This window comes from Phalacrocorax aristotelis, chromosome 4 (genome assembly GCF_949628215.1).
Source record: "Phalacrocorax aristotelis chromosome 4, bGulAri2.1, whole genome shotgun sequence".
In the NCBI taxonomy this organism is placed as follows: Eukaryota; Metazoa; Chordata; class Aves; order Suliformes; family Phalacrocoracidae; genus Phalacrocorax; species Phalacrocorax aristotelis.
The window spans coordinates 41311095-41331095 of NC_134279.1; the positions used below are offsets into that span (position 1 = coordinate 41311095).

The following is a 20001-nucleotide window of genomic DNA, read 5'->3' on the forward strand; positions in this document are numbered from 1 at the left end:
TGAGAGAGCGGCTGGGTGGGCGGCTACCTGCTAGCCCACCAGTCTACAGTACATCAATAATGACACTAGTCTAACTGACAAAAGTAAACAAGTTCATTGAAGTACACAACCCAAGTTGTGTTACAGTACATAATGTAAGTTACAGTAAAGACCATTGCTTTCTCTACCTTTGACTGGCAAAATGTGCGTTTATATTTCATTGAGCAGGCTGGAAGATATTTTCTGCCAAATAGGTTTGCTAGAATGAGCACTAGCGTTTCCAGGACATCTTCTGAAAAAACAGTTGAGCCTATAACAAAACAAAAAGTACTTCAGTTAAATATGAAAGTGTTAAAAAAATTTTTTTTTTTTCTTAAAACACACAACTACTACTCAGGAGCTTCTTTCCCAGCTGCCATTGTCATGATAGAGGTTATGCAAAATTATGTTGGATAAAGATCAACTCATTACATACAAAAAACTGGTAGATAATTAAGCAACTAATATACACAAATTAATACTGTATTCTTATATGTTCACATAATGCAGCTCTTCTCAGTGCACTGAATGGATCGGACTCGTACTCAGACATTAGCAGTACTTTATTTTTTTTAACTGGTTGATATTCAGAGTGGTCATCCATCTTATTTGCTACATGGCATTCAGATCTTGGGGGATTCTGGAGTCAATCATTATTTTTTCTATGTATAGCATTCTTTTGTACTTCATCGGGATGTTTCACAAACAGCAAATTTAGGTTCACGATATTAGCATTGCAATATGTGTGCCTTGGCTTTCTTGGACAGAAATATAAGCATATGCAGAGTGTGTAGAGGCAGAAGCCAAGGATATGAGGATGAAGGCTAGGCAAGCAAAAGGTGGCAGCAGCAAGAAGGCACACAGAGATTTCAGAACCATTGGGGTTACAGAGCCTGCCATAGACTGCAATTAAGATACATGTGGTATTATTTACCTTTAATTGGCTGGCACAATTTGTGGAATAAACCTTTCACAAGAAAGCTCACTAAAACAAAATTTGAAGGTTCATGATAGTACAAGTGTGTCACAAGTCCAGCAAATCCAGTGGGGTTACCTTCTTGATCCAAGTATCCCTATTTAATTTAAAAGCGAAAAAACTTAGTTGCGAAAGATGAACTTGGTTATGACAAAAATATAAAACGGTGGCATTCAGAAGAATAGTTCTTCACCATAATGCACAGGTACCTATTGAGACCATTCGGTTTCCAATGAAAGGCAAAAATTTGTCCTTACTGAAAAACGAGTCACCGACTATTTGAGGATTTCCATGGGAGATCTTCATCTCCCTGTGCAAAACAACGGCTAGATCTTGGCTTCATAGTTTTAGTGTCAATTTAGATTATGTTGCAAATGAAAAGCACATACAGTCACCAAAGTCAGATTTGATGCAACTTTCATTAGGAAAAAACCTATTAGCCTGAATGTTTGATGGGATAAAATCACAGCAAGCAGTGATTTGCCAAATATGTTGCTGCAAGATATTTGGGTGCTAGAAGTTTATAAAGTTTCAGAAAAACAAGTGGACAAGCTCATGTAATAAAACTCCATCAAAGGCTATAAATTCCAGCACACCTCTCCTATCAGAGATCACTTTGCAACACACTCTGTAAGAAAGTAGGGAGTACCCAGAGAATCATCATGATATGGTTGCCCCTTTTTTGTTTTAATACAGGTCTTTGGGAAAATTATTGGAGACGGGATACTATGTATGTGGGCCAGATTTTGTCCAGTTCTTATGCTAACTGAAACTTTTCAGAAATGTTACCAATCACTCTTGTACGCTGACTAGATTATTCTCTTCAATGGGAGTATCAGACTCCTGGTCTCACATACAAGGGACATCGAGTGGAGGAGGCAGAAATGTTGATTAGGGCTCCTTCTGAGAGCAGGACTGGGAAACCTGGGCACAGATGATTTGTTAATGTAATCACATTATTGGTGCCTCTTACTGCCTGTAGTCCTGGGCCGTGAGCCAAAATACAGTAATGCATAAAAATTTTCCAAAATGGAATCCATCAAATTGAAACTATTACTATGGAGAGACACAACAATAATTTTCAGTCTGCTCTAAGACCTACTTCCTCAGTTTTTGTTAGAGATAGAATTTCTCCCAGCATTTTGGAAATCATGCCATCCTTAGTATGTCTTAAACCCCTACAATTTCACATGCATGAATCTTCATATACAATATAAATGCACAACTTTTAATTTCCTAATCAATTTGTAATCACATAGAGCATACCATAAATTTTTTCCTATTGAATTTATTCCATAACATAAGTAGCTCTGAATTAACCTCAAACTTAATGCACTCTAATTTTATCTGTTTCCTTAAATTTCTTTCTAACAGAAAGAAATAACCTGGTGCTATGGAAAATAAAGTATATGGTTCTTTAAATGAAAGCATGCTAACACAAACAAACGAGAATCTGTAGATTTAAGAAGAACTACCCTTTATGAGAACGAGTTAAAGCCTACCTCTTTGAGAAGAAATTGCAAGGAAAACATAAAATAAATTTTTAATATTTCAGCATATCTCTTTTTTCTGAACGACATCAGTGAGTGCTTCAACACTGACAATGCCTGGTCAAACAAACAGAAAAAAGAGAAATTAGAAATACAAGGGAATGTTGATATTGTAACAAGCAAAGAAATTCAATACCCAGCTTTTATGCTTTGTTTCATTAATTGGTTTTCAGGGTAAAAATGCTGGGTGGGGGTTATGTTGTATATTTATTTAAACTGAATGCTTAACTCCTGGAAATGTTTGTGAAAACATCCATCCTCTGTCAGATGTGTGTGCATTTTGTAAATTTATGCTGAGGTTTGTAAAGTTAATGACATGAAATTCATATAGAGATCTAAGAGACAAAGATTTAAATATCATTAAACTAAACCCTGGAAGTTTTGAAATTACTCCTTACACTTTAATACCATTTTAATATTTAACACAGAAGTTTACCAATTTGCTTCATTATCTTAAGAAGATTTATGTCTGAATTCATTCAGTGAGTCCTTGAAAATAAATGCGTATAAGCTGAAATGGATGTAAAGACCAGATCATCTGGAGTTAAGAGTCCCTTCATTATTACAAGAGGTGATGTCTGATCAATTCGTAATCATGGTCATGAGTTGTTTACTTAAACCACTGCATTAACTGGCAAGAATAAGAATTCTTTGATTCCAGAGAGTTAGTATGTGGATTTGAACAAGTAAGTAATAGATGGAATTTTCTTATTATTTCAACTGAGATAGCATTTCAGAGCTATCTTCCCTATGGAAATGTATGTTCATATCTTTTCCTCAAATAAAGCTGAAATTTTAAATATTGAAAGACTTTCTGATTTTCCAAGCTAATGCAAATATTGCATAGAACAAGAGTCTGTAAAAATACCTTCCTGACAGTAGCATTCTTTCTGATGATAATATTTATTGCAAAGAATAAAGGCATGAAAATGGACTGCAATACTGTGGAGAAGGTGGCACAGGTACTAGAAGCAATACCGCAGAGTGCAATTTCATTTGGAGACAGATTGCTTACTTCGGAAGTCCATAACTTTCTGCTCATGTTAAGAGGATATTATAATTTAATTTAATTGCTATTAAGAAAAAAATAGTAAACCTTTGCTCTGGCATCTGCTTTGTCATCAGCCTTCGCAGCCAACAGCATGAGTCTCAATATTAAGGAAACAGTCAGAGGAAACTGGCCTTTCAACTGAGGTACGTTGGATTTCATCAGTCTTTCAACTTTGGGCAGTGGGATATCATAGAAGAATACATTTCCAATCATATCTTGTCCCCGTCTTCCAGCACGTCCTGACATCTAAGAATAAAACATTTAATAAACATATTATTAAATAATAAAATTATTAATTTAAAAACAAAATATACCAAAGTTGTATATGCTGGTATCATCTATACAGCATTAATAAAGCATTTATACAGAATTATTAAAATAATGTGTGCAAAATATATTGTCCCTTGAATATAGCTGGTTTACAAATGTGGCGGGTTTATTTACCTTTTTAAATATGAACTTCCAAATTTGATAGACCACCTAAACACTTATGTTCTCTCACATGTCTTTTTAATGTTTATATTTCTTCAAAGTAGGTTTTAACTTAATTTATACCTACACACCAACTTTGTTTTCAAGTTACATTTAGCTCTGAATTATTTCTGGGTAGATTTGGGGCAGAGGTAGTCTCAGTATGAATAAAGAGCAGAGAATATGAGTAAGGAAGAGATAGAAGTTGCCTAAGGGTGTATTCCCTTGCTTGGATCACCTGTTCTTGGTCAGGCCCGTTGTGGGGACTTGCCCCTTGTACCGGATGGTGTGACAAAGCTGGAACTGTGTCATGTGCAGCATGTAGGTCTGGCTACTGCACAGAACCACTCACACTCTGACTCTGAGAGCTACCTGCCAGGTGATGCCATCAGCTGTATCTGGCCTATATGGCCTACTGAACCAGAGGCAAACTGGCAGTACTTCATGAAAATACAGGTTTGAAAAGTAGCCCAACAGGAGGAAATGGGCTAATGAAAAGCTTAGAGACTCTCAGCCCACCCAGTAAGTTGTGCCATGGCTGGAGACATTCTGCTGCATTTGCAGCCTCATCTACACACTGCTGTGTTGCATTGTGTGGAGTGTTGCCTCCCAGATGGAGGGAACTCAAATATCCCTATTAATCCAGTCAGTAATCTTTCTTTTCCTCATTACATCCCCACTGCATGTTCTTATAGTGTATTTTTCACACGTTTATAAAACCCTGGCTAGAACAAAACAGCTTTTGTCCTTCCAGCTCCCATAACTGGAAGCTGAATCTATGCCTTTAATTCACGGAGCAATTGTAATACATTCATTGCTGAAATAGGTCTTTTGACTATATACATTATTTGTGGGCTGGAAGTTCTCAAACACTGGTAAAAGCATGTCAGCTAAAACTATTATAGTGTCACCAAAATGAACAGCTAAAACTCAGAACGTAGCCAGAAGTACATGTGAAAGAAAAGACATTTTTCTGAGTTTGTGTGTGATGATAGCTACATGCATGCTAACCTTGTAATAAAAAGTAGGTGTTCTATTTCCATACCTGTCTGTAATTTAGGGCATCTAAGAAAACAGAATCTTCAGCAAAGACAACAGATTTACATGGCATGTTGATTCCTAGAGCAAGTGTTGAAGTAGCTGTGACTACCTATAAAATATCAAACATGAGTATCTGTTAGAAAAGGCAATATCCAATTAAAAAAAAACATTGGTAATATCCAACTTAAATTAACAGGAATTTTACTATCATTTTTCATATAGCTAAACTTTGATTAATTTAACAGAGCTATGAACATACATGCATTTCACTCTTTACTGTAGTTCATATAGCTATAACATATTAAATTTTTGTACCCTGAAAAGTCATACCACATCTTTTATGGAACACAAATCAAAATAATATTGAAATTGAACATAAATTGAATCATTCTCTGAAGACAGTACAAAATATCATAATCCTATACAGTTCATTTAAACAAAAGACATTGTTGGCTGCTGGGGTGAAAGACAATAAAAAGTGGTTCTATAAATACATTAGCCACAAAAGGAGGGCTAAAGGCATCCTTTATTGGATATGGGAGGAATACAGTGACAAAGGATGAGGAAAAGGCTGAGGTACTTAATGCCTTCTTAATAGGTCAGAAGGAGGACTGGGGAACTACAGGACTGTCAGTCTGACCTTGGTGCCGGGGAAGGTGATGGAGCTGGTCGTCTTGAGTGACATCACGTGGCATGTACGGGACACCCAGGTGATCAGGCCCAGTCAGCATGGGCTTATGAAAGACAGGTCCTGCTTGGCTAACCTGTTCCCTTTCTATGACAAGGTAACCCGCCTAGCGGGTGAGGGAAAGGCTGTGGAGGTTGTCTATCTAGACTTTAGTAAAGCTTTTGACACCATTTCCCACAGCATTCTCCTGGAAAAACTGGCTGCTCATGGCTTGGACAGGTGTACTCTCTGCTGGGTAAAAAAACTGGCTGAATGACCAGGTCCAAACAGTTGTGGCGAATGGAGTTAAATGCAGTCAGCAGCCAGTCACAAGCGATGTTCCCCAGGCTCAGTATTGGGGCCAGTTCTGTTTAATATCTTTATCAGTGATCTGAATGAGGGCATCAAGTGCACCCTCGGCAAGTTTGCAGGTGACACTAAGTTGTGCGGGAGTGTCAATCTGCTCGAGGGCAGGAAGGCTGTAGAGAGGGACCTGGATCAATGGGCCGAGGCCAACTGTATGAGTTTTAACAAGGCCAAGTGCTGGGTCCTGCACTTGGGTCACAACAACCCCATGCAATGCTACAGGCCTGGGGAAGAGTGGCTGGAAAGGTGCCTGGTGGAGAAGGATCAGGGGGTGTTGGTTGACAGCCAGCTGAAAAGGAGCCAGTTGTGTGCCCAGGTGGCCAAGAAGGCCAATAGCGTTCTGGCTTGTATCAGGAATAGTGTGGCCAGCAGGAGTAAGGAAGTGGTCGTGCCCCTGTACACAGCACTGGTGAGGCCGCACCTTGAATATTGTGTTCAGTTTTGGGCCCCTCAGTACAAGAAGGGCACTGAGTTGCTGGAGCGTGTCCAAAGAAGGGCAACGAAGCTGGTGAAGGGTCTGGAGAACAAGTCTTATGAGGAGCGGCTGAGGGAATTGGGGTTGTTTAGTCTGGAGGAGGGGAGGCTGAGGGGAGACCTTATCACTCTCTACAGCTCCCTGAAAGGAGGTTGTAGCAAGGTGGGTGTTGGTCTCTTCTCCCAAGTAACAAGTGATAGGACAAGAGGAAATGGCCTCAAGTTGCACCAGGGAATATTTAGATTGGATATTAGGAAAAATTTTTTTACCAAAAGCTTTGTCAGGCATTGGAACGGGCTGCCCAGAGAGGTGGTTGAGCCACCATCCCTGGAGATATTTAAAAGACATGTAGATGTGGCACGTAGGGACATGGTTTAGTGGTGGACTTGGCAATGTTAGATTAACGGTTGGACTTGATGATCTTAAAGGTCTTTTCCAACCTAAACCATTCTTTGATTCTATGATATGCTAATCTGAAAGATAGAAACTCTTAAAAATAAAGTTCTACAGCTATCAGTTCATTTAGTTTATTTTATTTGTTTGGAAACTGTCATGTCAACATTTTTTAAATGAGTATGACAGAGTCAATGCAATATATTTTACCACTGGTTAAGGTACACTAAATTTTTTAATTATACATATGGAGATACTAAAATTTAAAAGAAAATAACTGATCCCAATTTACCAACCTTCATATATCCCAGCCTGAAAAGCATCTCCACTACTTGTCTTTCCTTGGCGTTCATAGATCCGTGATGATATCCAATGCCCCTCAATGCCATCATTTGCTGTAGGTAGCCTCTTCTCTCAAACCTAAGTCGATTAAAAATCTTCCTCAAAGTCTACAAAGAAAATAAACATTAAGTATTAACCTCAACCAGATGTTGTTAATGAATCAACATGTAAACAGAGCTGCATGTTCATTGTTCATGGAAATGAATTCACTGTAGTATACATCCAAGGACTCCTATCATAAGGACAAGTCAACATCTTTTTATTTGGCAGAATGAAAGTTGTCCATACATCTTAAAGTTATCTAAGACTGATACCTGGAATCCAATTTAAATGCAAATATTCAGAATGTTTCATGAAGTCAACACATACTGTTATGAAGTACAACTGCATCACACATTATAAGCATTTTATGTATTTATGCAGAAATTCATGCATTTTAGTCATACAAAACCAAAACTATAATTATCAGTGAATTACTTACATCTTCATCCACTGCTTTAGGATCAGCGTAAGTACACACAGAAGGGACAGCAGTTAGCCTTTTAAGTTTTTTTTCTAACTGCTGTTTTGTAGTCAAAAGACATAGCATGTTTTCCATTTTACTGGAGCTCAACTTTTTGGTACCCCTGTGTACAATAAAAAAATATTATTTCTGTAATTAACGTACATTTCTCAATTTTAAAATATTCTTTGGGTACTGAAAGATGCAGACTTATTCCCTTTTAAACTGTGGGCTCAAACATGTAGGCAGAGCTGTTAATGTCTATTAACGTAAGTTTACTGATAATGCTAACAGCTTCCTTTTATCATGGCTTGTAGGCAAAACAGCAAGTAATTCTGGGGAGGCAGAGAGGAATAATTATGGTGATATACAAAAATGAAGGAAGATGAAGACAGCAACTGTAAGTACCCCATTTATAAAATTAGTAAGCTAACAAGATTGCACAGTAGAAGAATTAAACCTGAAAGGAAAATGTGATGCATTTACTGCCAATAATGACATGGACTGTAGGAATTTAGAGCAGGATTTGAAGAAGAGAGGAGAGGAAAAATTATCTAGAGACAAATTTTCAAAATACTTCAATACCAGAATATCTGTCTAAATTCCTACTGGATTTTCAAGTTCTCTCTGCTATTAAAGTCAGCTAAGTTCATTCTTTCACGATATTATGTCCAAAGAATGCACTGTAAAATGTCATGATTAGGAGGGCAAAACCACGATGCTTTTATGTTTCTGATAATCCAGATAACTATAGCCTTATTTCATTGCCAATTGCCTTATAAAAATCCATACTTTATGATCACAAAAATAAAGAAAATTCAAGGTTAAGGGGGAAACAAATACAGCACAATCCAAGCAAAAGGCTGGCAAATATTGAAAGAACATCTCACCAGTCAGGTGAACCTGTACTTCAGAGATCCACCACTGTAACCAGCCATGATAAGGCTGAATTATGAAAATATTCTCCCACAGTGGCTGACCCAGCACCAGGGTCAGACACTACACTGTTTTTAAGAGACACATGACAAACATTACTGTCTGGAGAAAGAGCCATTCTGGTATCTTGATATCTCAGTAGTGAATTATTCCAAACTGACCAATCTCATATACTCAGTTCTCTCTCTTTGATTCTTATGTTGTCGTGCCAGCATCTTACCAGCACCAGCAACACTGTTATCTTCTTGCTTCCTGACTAGGCACTAGGTACTGCTGATTGATACCTGGCACAAAGAAGAACAGGAACTACTGTACCGCAAGCTGGATGAATGTGGTACAGTCCCCAGAAACAAATTAACACAAAATTATGCTCTGTCATAATATGTGAGCTTTTAAATAATATAGAGTTATAATACTTACTGAGGGTTGAATTTTATTAGCGTTTTTTTCACTTGTCTTAGTTCGCCCCTTAAACGTTCTTTTTCCCTCTCGGTATTAGGGTCTTGTTCTCTTTTTTGTTTTCTCATCAAATTGAGAAATACATTCTTGGCTGCATGTTCCACTGTATCCACGTTAAAACTTAAATTTAATAATACATAATATATGTCAGTTAGGTGAACTCTAATAGAGATGTCATTTATATGTAATGCCATTACAATAATATTCTGTGAGCCTTATCATCTGACAATACTTAGAATCTAATCATTAGAAGCATATCCCTGTTCTGTCTCCAAATCATAGTCCACATTCACTTTCAAACAGCTATTATTCCAAAATTCAGTGATAAAATGTAAAACGGTTCCATCAATAAATTATCTATAGAAAGTATGCTCAACTCTACCTTTCCCCAAGCTGGACTCTTGGACATACAGATAAAGCAAATTGTAGCTTAAGTCATTTTAATTCCTTTCAACTACCCAGTTGAGAACCAGTGCCTGTCTGTCTTGGTCTCCTACAGAGCTGTTCTTCCTCATAGCTTTTTTTCAGTATTGGACTGTCTGAAGTTTAACTGGGATGAATACTTCTCCAGCTTTACTATCAAAAAGTAGGTTTTTTTAATTCTTGTTGCAGCAGGCAGATCCTGTTAACTAACACCATACAAGGTGTTGGCAACACATGGGGTGAGGTTGCATCCTAGTCCATTGGAATATTCACAGTCATCTAAATCTGGCAGTCACTAAGAACAGGAGCAAAAATTGAAGGACTTTAACCTTTTATGCAGAAAGACCAAATACAGACTTTAAGTCTAGGAGGTAACCTCTCCTTAACTCAAGCTTTTCACATCTTCATGGCTGACAGAGGTCAATAACAGTCATTTGCCATTTACTCTTTTTTTTCCCCTTTGAAGCTCGGACTGAATGATCTAATTTCTCTCTATCATTGGGTTTATTCAGCCATAGGGAGTACTAAAATGGTGCAGCCTGCTCTTTTCTTTGGTGGCTCTACGAAAAGAAAAGCAAACTCTAGGTACTATTTTTTTCCCTACCACCAATGGCTGCAATGGCAATTTGGCTTCTACGGCTCTGATACCTGCTCTCTCAGGAGTCTCTCTTAATTCCATGCTGACATAACACCATAGAGAATGGCTGCTTTGTAACCTCATTCATCTATAATGGCTTAGGGAGAAAAAGCTTACCAGCACCAATGAAGCATAAATATCAATCTATTACTCCAAGTCACTGCCTACTATTTGTGAGGGCTACCCATCCCCTTCAGCTCCATCACAATTTCTTAGGACTGGGACATTTAACTAGAGAGGGGGTTTTGTTTGGTTGGGTTTTTTTTGTTTTTTTTGAATTCTGTCTGACTCTTGACTCTTGTCCTTTGTCTGACTACAAAGACACTGGAGAGGTCTACCAAGTGCTGTTACACTTTGCCTGTGCCTTAAAAGACCTTTAGATAACAGATTTCTGTACCTCATCCCCCCCAACTTGATACCACTAGGTTCTGCCTCCATGTTCACTTGTCTGGGATGTGTTCTTGTCTCACCATGATCATTTATCAATTGTCTAGGATATTCATACTCTACTTGCAGTCCCATGTCGGAGCCATAAGTCACCAAGAATTTCTAGGGACCCATCATTCCAGGGTAGATGAGAGGAAGGCACTTATCTATCTCCCCTAAGGAAACGCATCTTGGAACTTTCTGCTGAGTGCCCCAAACAATGTTGCAGTTCATACAGTAGCCCTGAAAATTATTCCTTATTTGAAGGAAATGCAAATACCTAAGAGTCCTTTTGAAAACTGTCCGTTTCAGATTGAAATCTGCTATAACATTAATTTACAACTACACCGTCACTGAGAAACAGAAAAATAAATCATTTACCAGCAACTAGAATAATTTGAGATGTACCATCAATATGTACCTTCACTTTTTGCTTCTTCCTTTCTACAGTTCTTTCAGAAATGCCTTTTTTAAATCACCATCAAGCGTGTGAGAACTGAAATGGCAGTGAGCATTCTACCCTTAGCTATCAAAGTGTCCAGTGTAAGGAAGACTTCAAATTGAAATGAGAAAACTTTCCATTTTTACGTGATTGCTCCTGTGCATTATTATAATGAGAATATGCACTAGACAACTGTTTTCTGATAAGCCGCTTCCTTTTATTGTTAATTCCAGCATTGAAGTACATACCTACTTTACTAATACCAGCAATGTCACTGTCAGTAATGTGACTGTCAGTAGGCTCAAAGTTGTGCGTATTAGACGTTATGTAATTACTTCCCACATATACGCAAAACAGGTTCATTGATGCATGTCACTGGATGTAAGATGAGTCTGTTAGAGGCTGCGCAGTGGAACCATCACCATGTGACAAATGCACACATCAACAGAACCTCATTCCATCCTTTCTGCTAGCAAATCTGCCCCTACATGCACCATTTGCACCTCTAAACAAAAAGCATACACTTTCCACAACTATTACTGACTACACTGGGGCAAAACAACTGAGAATCTGACTATCATTTTAATGTGATTCAGTTTCTTCTAACTCTTTCAGACATCATGCATGGATTCTACCCTGTCTACACAGTAATTAAACACTCCCAGTTTTATTTCAGCTAAACCTTTAGTGACATAAAGATACATGGATTGATAGAGCTTGTAGGCCTTTACTTTGTATATTTTAAAGCAAGGGTAGCAAGTACCATATAAATGGCATTTGCAGAGCCATATCAATGCTTATCTCTAAATGTAATTTTTCTGAATATAGGTAGTACACATATAATACATGGAATGTAAATACTTACATAAAAAATATGGCAGGCAACTTATCCATCTCATGTAATTTATCAACAAAGCTTGCAAAATGCTTCCACTTTTCCTGTTCTGAGCAATCCTCAGGTTTTGGCTTAAGGTGCTCCAGTAGCTCATTCACCTGACCAAAGTAGTATTATTGTGGAGATTTTAATAGCAGAAACCTCTGGCCCGAGGCTAACAAATATTTTTCTCCATTTTCCTGTGTCAACTTCCATCAGCTCAAATTTTTTAAATAATTCAGAACTGCAATAGTCACATATAGTTTACAGACTATAGTTTACAGGTCTGCAAGTTATCAGCCGACTTTGGTAAGAGCTCAAAATGCAAATTATTGTAGCATTTATGGCTACCATCACTGTGCAAATAATCAAGTATCACTAATGTACTGATTATGATATATTTTCACCTTTAGGTATCATATTTCAAAAAATTTATTTTTTCCCCAGATATTCTTTATTTTTTCCTTGTTGTCAATTCACCACCTCCTCATATTCCTTTTTATGATATAGGGATAGGTGGTCTCCAGTCAAGGACTTGATTTTCTGCTCATTGCTTGAATTTCTGTCTTTCACATGGAAACATATACATTGTCTGTGGTTACACAGATTTCAAATGAGCAGCAAAAAAGAGGCAGACTGAAAAAGCAGAGCAACAGTACTAACTGTAAGAGGTACCCTAAAGGAATCAGGAACTGAAATCTCACAGCAGTATCAGAAATCTAATTCCCAGAGAAGCTTGTGAAAACATCATCTTGAAAATAGTTATGGAAATGCCACAAATATTAGTGCTTATCTTTCAAGCACAGCAGCATTTAAACTTAGTAAATAATAATTATGGGAGGAGAAACTCCTGTAGTGACATTATTACATATAATTATTTTAAAGCTGTACACAATCTTAAGAAAGCACTCTGTAACAACAGTTACCTTCTGTCTTTGGCCAAGTACAATCCATTTGCCTAATTCTTTCTTCAGTTCCTGTTCATATTTCCTCACATCTGCCTTTTTTATGACTATTTTATCCTTGAAAGAGACAAACTCCTCAGGACATAGCTCCTGAAAAACATTTGTGTAAAGCATTTCAGTACTTTGTCAATTATTTATTTTGATGTGTATATGCACAGCTGTGTGTACGCACCTGTGCCCTTGGCCACTCTTGCCAGACTTTTACCATTGTGTCATAAAGCTGGATGCTCTCTCGTGGAGACAGAGAAAGATCTGAAGGAATACCATAGCTCTCAATCTGCAAGGAGTTTGAACAAAAGGAAAATAAAGTATTCATTTTGATGGAATGCATGTTGCCTAAATGTAACAGTTGCTAAACAATGTTGATATGCTTACATGATTGACTGTTAACGCAGCATATGGATGACAATGTTCAATGATGAAATCACCACCCTTTAGAGAACACACGTACTTTTCCAAATCATTGTACCTTTCTTCATATAAGACTGTGAAGAGACGAAAATGATGTAATGATGCACTTGGCTGTTTCAAAAAGTACTTAATCCTGCAAGATTTGTTTTCATTTAAAAGAAAAACCAAAACAAAATATGCTTAAGTTCAAGTTCACACACCATGATTAAAGCTTTTGCAGAAATAACACTAAAATTTATTTCTTAGTTACAAAATATCCTGGTACACACCTAGTCTAACACGATATGACTTCTTTTGTTCTTGTACTTTAGATTTCACTTTACATTTTCTTGTAAAGTTCTTCTCAGAGTTTGTAGAGCTTACACCCATTGTATTATCAGCCCGTTGCCAATACCTTTTCACAGATTGTAACCACCTACAGTGCAAGAATAAAATAAAAAGAAGAGTTGTAAAAAATATTTTAGGAAAATTGCTACAGCAATCTTCTCAATTTCTCGTATAGAATTTCCAGTCCCTCTGTCACCATCTTTAGTGCAATTTTCTCCAGCTTATCCCAGGGTACAAATAAAACATGTGAAATAGCGCCATTATATATATATATATATATATATATATATATATAAAAAATATAGTGCAGGTGTCTTCTCTGATTGATAATAGACAGGTGTGCTTATCAGGCTTTTGTAATTCATATAGATGTAAAGGCCTCCTAAATTTCTTCACCTCTGTCTTTACCAGCACTGCCGGGTCCCAGGCTTTGGGAACAAAATTCCTGGTTGATCCCAACACAGACCCACCATCAGTGAAGGAAGAGTTAGTATGTGAATTATTACAGGAGCCTGACCCGTACAAATCAATGGGCCCTGACGCCATACACCCAAGGGTGTTGAGAGAGATGGCTGACGTCATTGCAAGGCCACTTTCCATAATCTTTGAGAAGTCATGGAGAACAGGGGACATCCCAGAGGACTGGAGGAAGGCAAATGTTACCCCTATCTACAAGAAGGGCTCGAGGGAGGATCTGGGTAACTATAGGCCCATCAGCCTTACTTCAATCCCTGGGAAAGTTATGGAGTGAATCCTCCTGAGGGCCATCACAAGTCAAATGAAGCACATGATTGGGAAAAGCCAACATGGCTTCACTAAGGGCAGATCGTGCTTGACATATCTGGTGGCCTTCTACAATAAAGTGACTTGCCTGGTTGACATGGGGCAGGCAGTGGACATTGTCTACCTGGACTTCTCCAAGGCCTTTGATATGGTCCCCCACAGCCTCCTCCTGGAGAAATTAATGTGCTATGGCCTAGACAAGTGGGCTGTGCAGTGGGTGGGGAATTGGCTGACAGGCTGCACACAAAGGGTGGTGGACAATAGCTCTTTTTCAAAGCGGCAACCTGTCACAGGGATCAATATTGGGCCCAATGTTATTCAACATCTTCATAAGTGATCTGGATGACGGGATTCAGTGTAGCCTGGTGAAGTTTGCGGATGACACCAAATTGACTGGGGAAGTAGGCACTCCAGAAGGGAGAGCTGCTCTGCAGGAAGATCTGGATAGGCTGGAAGAGTGGGCCAACAAGAACCTTATGAAGTTCAGCAAGGACAAGTGTAAGGTCTTGCACGTGGGAAAACATAATCCAGGAGTGCAGCACAGACTGGGATCCACCTGGCTGGAGAGCAGCTCTGTGGAAAGGGACCTGGGGGTCCTGGGGGACACGAAGCTCAACACGAGCGCACAGTGTGCTGCTGCTGCAGCCAAGAAGGCAAACAGGATGCTGGGTTGCATCAACAAGGGCATCACCAGCAGAGGTAAAGTAGTCATTATCCCACTATACTCAGCACTTGTCAGGCCACGCCTGGAGTACTGTGTCCAGTGCTGGTCCCCGCTATACAAAAAGGATGTGGACAGGCTGGAAGGGGTCCAGAGAAGGGCCACCAAGATGATCAAAGGACTGGGAAGTCTGCCATACGAGGGTAGGCTGGGAGAACTGGGTTTGTTCAGCCTTGAGAAAAGGAGGCTCAGAGGGGATCTCATCACCATGTACCAGTACTTAAGGGGCAGCTACAAAGAAGATGGAGAATCCCTTTTTACATGGAGTCACATGGAGAGGACAAGGGGGAATGGACACAAGTTGCTCTTGGGTAGATTCCGATTGGACACCAGAGGAAAATTTTTCCCAGTGAGGACAGTCACCCATTGGAATAATCTCCCCAGGGAAGTGGTTGACTCAGCCGTGTTGGACACTTTCAAAAGTCGGCTGGAGAGGGTGCTGGGCCATCTTGTCTAGACTGCGCTCTTCCTAGAAAGGTTGGACTAGATGATCCCTGAGGTCCCTTCCAACCTGTTATTCTGCGACAAATTCCTTTGTGCAGCTCAGTTATAGGGTCTGAAGGAATACTAGCATCTGTTCTCATTACAGAGTTAAGAGTTGCAGTATTGGTTTGTGTCAATTGGGGGACTAAGGACAGTATAATACATATAACAATATAACTCCAAATCAGTTGTCCTCCAATAGTAATTGGCCCCTCTATTTAAAACAGCTCACATGCAATTTAAATATGCTCTTGCAAGCACAAAAATTCCATACGTACTCAGTTAGGTGTTCCGGGTTACTGACAGTGGCGGAGAGTGCCAAAAATGGGCACCGAATTGTTACCAGAAGATGCTCCCACACCTCTGCTCCTATTTCACCACCAAGACAATGGACCTATGTTTTCAGGAAAAAGGATTCAAAGAAAAGAAGTGTTCCTTATCAAACGGCACCCGTAACAGGAGTTGGTTTGTGTTTTGCAAAAACCAAAAGTTTGGCAAGATCAGTACTGAATAATTCTTATGTGGTAGCAATTACCATGAGGTCCAAATCAAATGTCCAATAAATCCCTCTCCAGACTTCACTGGATAACAAATTAGTCTAAATTTCAATACTACATTCACTGTTTGTACCCTAGATACTCACTGGCATCATATAGCATTAAATCTATATAAGATTAAAAATACAGTAGGAACTTTAAATTTAGCAAGATTAATCAATGACTTTTTCCCTGGAAAGGCTGACATGTACCATATGATGTGAAACATGTATGATCCAAGTCTGGAATGCCCTGTTTGTGCCACTGAGACTACAGTGGTGGCTTTTAGTTTCTCAGTTGACTGGCTTCAGAGAAATAAAGAAAATTCCTGGTGGCTTTGACTGAACTGTACGTCCTAGTGAGGACTAAAGAAGTTTTATGTTCTTTCACTAGAGTATATAAACATATTGGCAAACAGGAAAAAGCAAGTAAGTCTGAAATATATTTCTGAAAGTTGGTTTTTTACCAGCAATAACGTGTGTAATGAAAAACTGCGTCACTGGCATTTTTCCTCAAGATTTTTCATATATTTACTAAATTGATTACTACTAAAAGATGCCCACCTCATCAAATATAACATATTGTATCCGTTTGGTCCATTTCTGGCAACGAGGAGACAGCATCAAGATTTCTAAACATTGAGGCACGGTCACTAGTATCTAAGAAGAAAGGTTTGTAAAGCATTATTTTCAGGTAAAGTGACTAATTAACTACAAGTAGACTCCATATTTAAAAAGGATTGAAAAATATCTATGTATTTGATGTCAAGGTAAGCAGGAATGGATGGATGAATGATAAGAAAGGGTACCCAGGAAACTACAGGCTGGTCAGCCTCACTTCGATCCCTGGGAACGTGATGGAGCAACTAATACTGGAAATCATTTCTCAGCACATGGAGAACAAGAAAATGATCAGGAGTATTCAGCATTAATTCACTGAGGGGAAGTCATGCTTGACTAGCCTTGACCAACTCCTTGGATGAAATGACTGGCTTGGTAGATGAGGGGCGAGCAGCAGTCATTGTCTTCAGTAAGGCTTTCAACAATGTCTCCCATAATGTCCTCACAGACAAGCTGTTGAAGAATGGGCCAGGTGAGCAGATAGTGAGGTGGACTGAAAACTCTTTGGAAGGCTGGGCCCAGAGGTTGGTGATTAGTGCTACAAAGTCTAGCTGGAGGCCAGTAACTAGTGGTGAACTCCTGGGGTCTATAGTGGGTCTGATCCTGTTTAACATCTTCATTAATGATCTGGATGATGGGGAAAAGTGTACCCTCAGCAGGTTTGCTAATGACACCAAACTGGGAGGAGCGGCTGAGGGTGGTGGTGAGGGAGGAGTGGCCAGAGGGTGATGCTGCCACCCAGAGGGACCTAGACAGGCTGGAGAAATGAGCTGACAGGAACCTCATGGAGTTCAACAGGGAGATGTGCAAAGGTCTGCACCTGGGGAGAATCAAGCCCATGCACCAGTGTATGGTGGGGGCCATACAGCTGGGAAGCAGCTCTGCAGAAAAGGACCTGAGGGTCCTGGTGGACACCAAGTTGAACAGGAGGCAGTAATGTGCCCTTGTGGCAAAGAAGGCTAATAGTATCCTGGGCTGCATTAGGAGTGTTGCCAGCAAATCAAGGGAGGGGATACTTCCCTGCTACTCAGCACTGATGAGGCCACACCTGGAGTCCTGCATCCAGTTCTGGGCTCCCCACTAAAAGAGAGACCAACTTAGTGGTCTTCTATGAGGGAGTGACTGCATCAGTGGACAAGGGAAGAACTACTGATGTATTCTCTCTATACTTCTGTAATGCATCTGCTGTATGCTGGCAAAGGATTTGAATGTTTCTTCTTTTAACCAAAGCAAGACATCAACTGCATGTCTCCCAAGGATGAATAGGTAAGGTTGTATGGCATAGAGTTAAAGTGTCTGCTAAGCAGTATAGGTATGCTTAGATTTTTCTAGAACTTTGTATTTAGTAATGGCACAATTGTTATAATTAGAATCAACATTTTTAGAAGCTAGATGGAATAAAGTAGTCATTATCATTATGTGTTAAAACACCCATAAAAATATACCTGAGAATTCATGACATCATTGCGATAATCTCGCGTGAAGACTCCACAAACTACCAATCCATCTGGAAGTTTCTTGGTGAACCGACTGTATATAGTTCCCACCACTTGGTTTACAAGGGCCTTAAATAAAGCAGGTCATTAACAAAACTAGACAGTGTATGTCTAAAGGCATATGATATTCCGAGACACATAAAAGCATTCAATTTTGGCACCGATATTAATGTACTAGACTATAATGTACTATGTAATGTACTATTAAGCCTACGCTGTCAACAATGTTAATTTTAAAAAGATATGGTACATGATTTTCAATTATATTCATATGCTTTCAAATAAAATCAATGTTGTGCAAAGTGAGTTACACATTACTAATTCTGTATTTCAATTATTTTGGAAGCAGTTAAAAATGGATCACATTCTACTGCATCTACAAACACTTTAATGATCTCCAAGTCCTGGGGCTGCAGGTATAAAATACATTTCTGCACCCAACTGATATTCAAATGAAAAGATTATTTTGATGCCCAACCTGAGCATAACCACAAAAAAGTGATTTTACTTACAGAAAACAGTCCATGGAGATTGTTGTTGAATAACAGCACATGTAACTCAATATCCAAAAACTATATTACTGAATATTAAAATAAGTTTTGGAAGAAATCAAAACATTGCGCCTCAGCACTTAAGTCAGTTTTTAACTATTAGGATAGAACTCTCGTTAAAAAACATCCCACTTCCTAGAGTTTCATAAATTTTCTCTTGAAGCATCTAAGGGTGAATTCAATTAGAAAAAGATTACTTGCTTGGTCATTGTTCTGTTCTAATATTACTTTCAGTTAGGCTGAAAGTACTCTTGGTAGGCTTTTGATACTCTCACCATTTACTTAACATGATACTTACAGCACTTTTGTGTATATTAGTGTTTCTGACCTTAAGTTAGCTATAATATTAGCTATTAATAGACAAGAACACTACATGAACTTAAATATTTTGAAGATTAATCGTGGTAAATGTGATGTTTCTAATAAATGTAAATGTGAAACAGAATGTAAAGATTCAATTTCTAATTAAAAAATATATATATAAACTAAAAACTTGTGTAAAAAGTTACCCCAATGGTTTCAGAATCATACTGAGATAGTCATACACACAGAATATGCAGTAGGGTGCAACCTTACCTTTGTAGGAGCAACATACACAACTACTCCATCATTGCTTGTTTTCAGAACTTTCTCCATGCAATAGTATGATGCATATGTTTTTCCTGATGAAGTGGGAGCAACAATCACCGCAGACTCATTATTATCTACAGCATCTAGAAGTTCCCGCTAAAAGAAAAGTAATTACTTATGTCAAAATGTATTGCTATGAAGTTCTTATTGAGTAAGCTAGCCCTTTCTGTGAAAATGTCTCTTATTTTTGCATGTAGACTTCATATACAGATTTTAGACTTAGAAAGTAAGAATTAACATAGTCATTTTATGACCATATTCTTTTCTCTTAAAATGTTAGTGGACAAAAATGGAACTACAAATGATAACTTGTTTATTTCAATTATTTGGTCCGAGATTCTTATACCAGAACAAGTCCAAGCTTGGATGTTTTCAAATTAAAAAATAGAACCAGTTAACCCAGCAGTGTATAATTTAGTTCCAAAAACT

The 20001-nt window shown here is 38.6% G+C and overlaps 1 protein-coding gene across 3 annotated transcripts in view; it reads right to left on the reverse strand.

Annotated features, from left to right (window-relative positions):
- Positions 1-20001, reverse strand: part of LOC142056394 (putative ATP-dependent RNA helicase DDX60) — a 50469-nt gene that overhangs the window by 7722 nt on the left and 22746 nt on the right. For all 3 annotated transcript variants that reach the window (XR_012660316.1, XM_075091079.1, XM_075091077.1), the window contains exons 18-34: positions 19519-19668; positions 18341-18460; positions 16839-16934; positions 16018-16133; positions 13695-13840; positions 13390-13499; positions 13187-13291; positions 12976-13104; positions 12041-12168; positions 9209-9367; positions 7832-7976; positions 7305-7457; positions 5112-5216; positions 3641-3841; positions 2497-2601; positions 953-1091; positions 168-289 (exon numbers count right to left, since the gene is read on the reverse strand). Coding sequence is in view for 2 of the 3 variants with exons in the window: in XM_075091079.1 (XP_074947180.1) it covers positions 168-289; positions 953-1091; positions 2497-2601; positions 3641-3841; positions 5112-5216; positions 7305-7457; positions 7832-7976; positions 9209-9367; positions 12041-12168; positions 12976-13104; positions 13187-13291; positions 13390-13499; positions 13695-13840; positions 16018-16133; positions 16839-16934; positions 18341-18460; positions 19519-19668 (2229 nt within the window). In the remaining variant the exon portion in view is untranslated. The remainder of the gene's footprint in view (positions 1-167; positions 290-952; positions 1092-2496; positions 2602-3640; positions 3842-5111; positions 5217-7304; positions 7458-7831; positions 7977-9208; positions 9368-12040; positions 12169-12975; positions 13105-13186; positions 13292-13389; positions 13500-13694; positions 13841-16017; positions 16134-16838; positions 16935-18340; positions 18461-19518; positions 19669-20001) is intronic.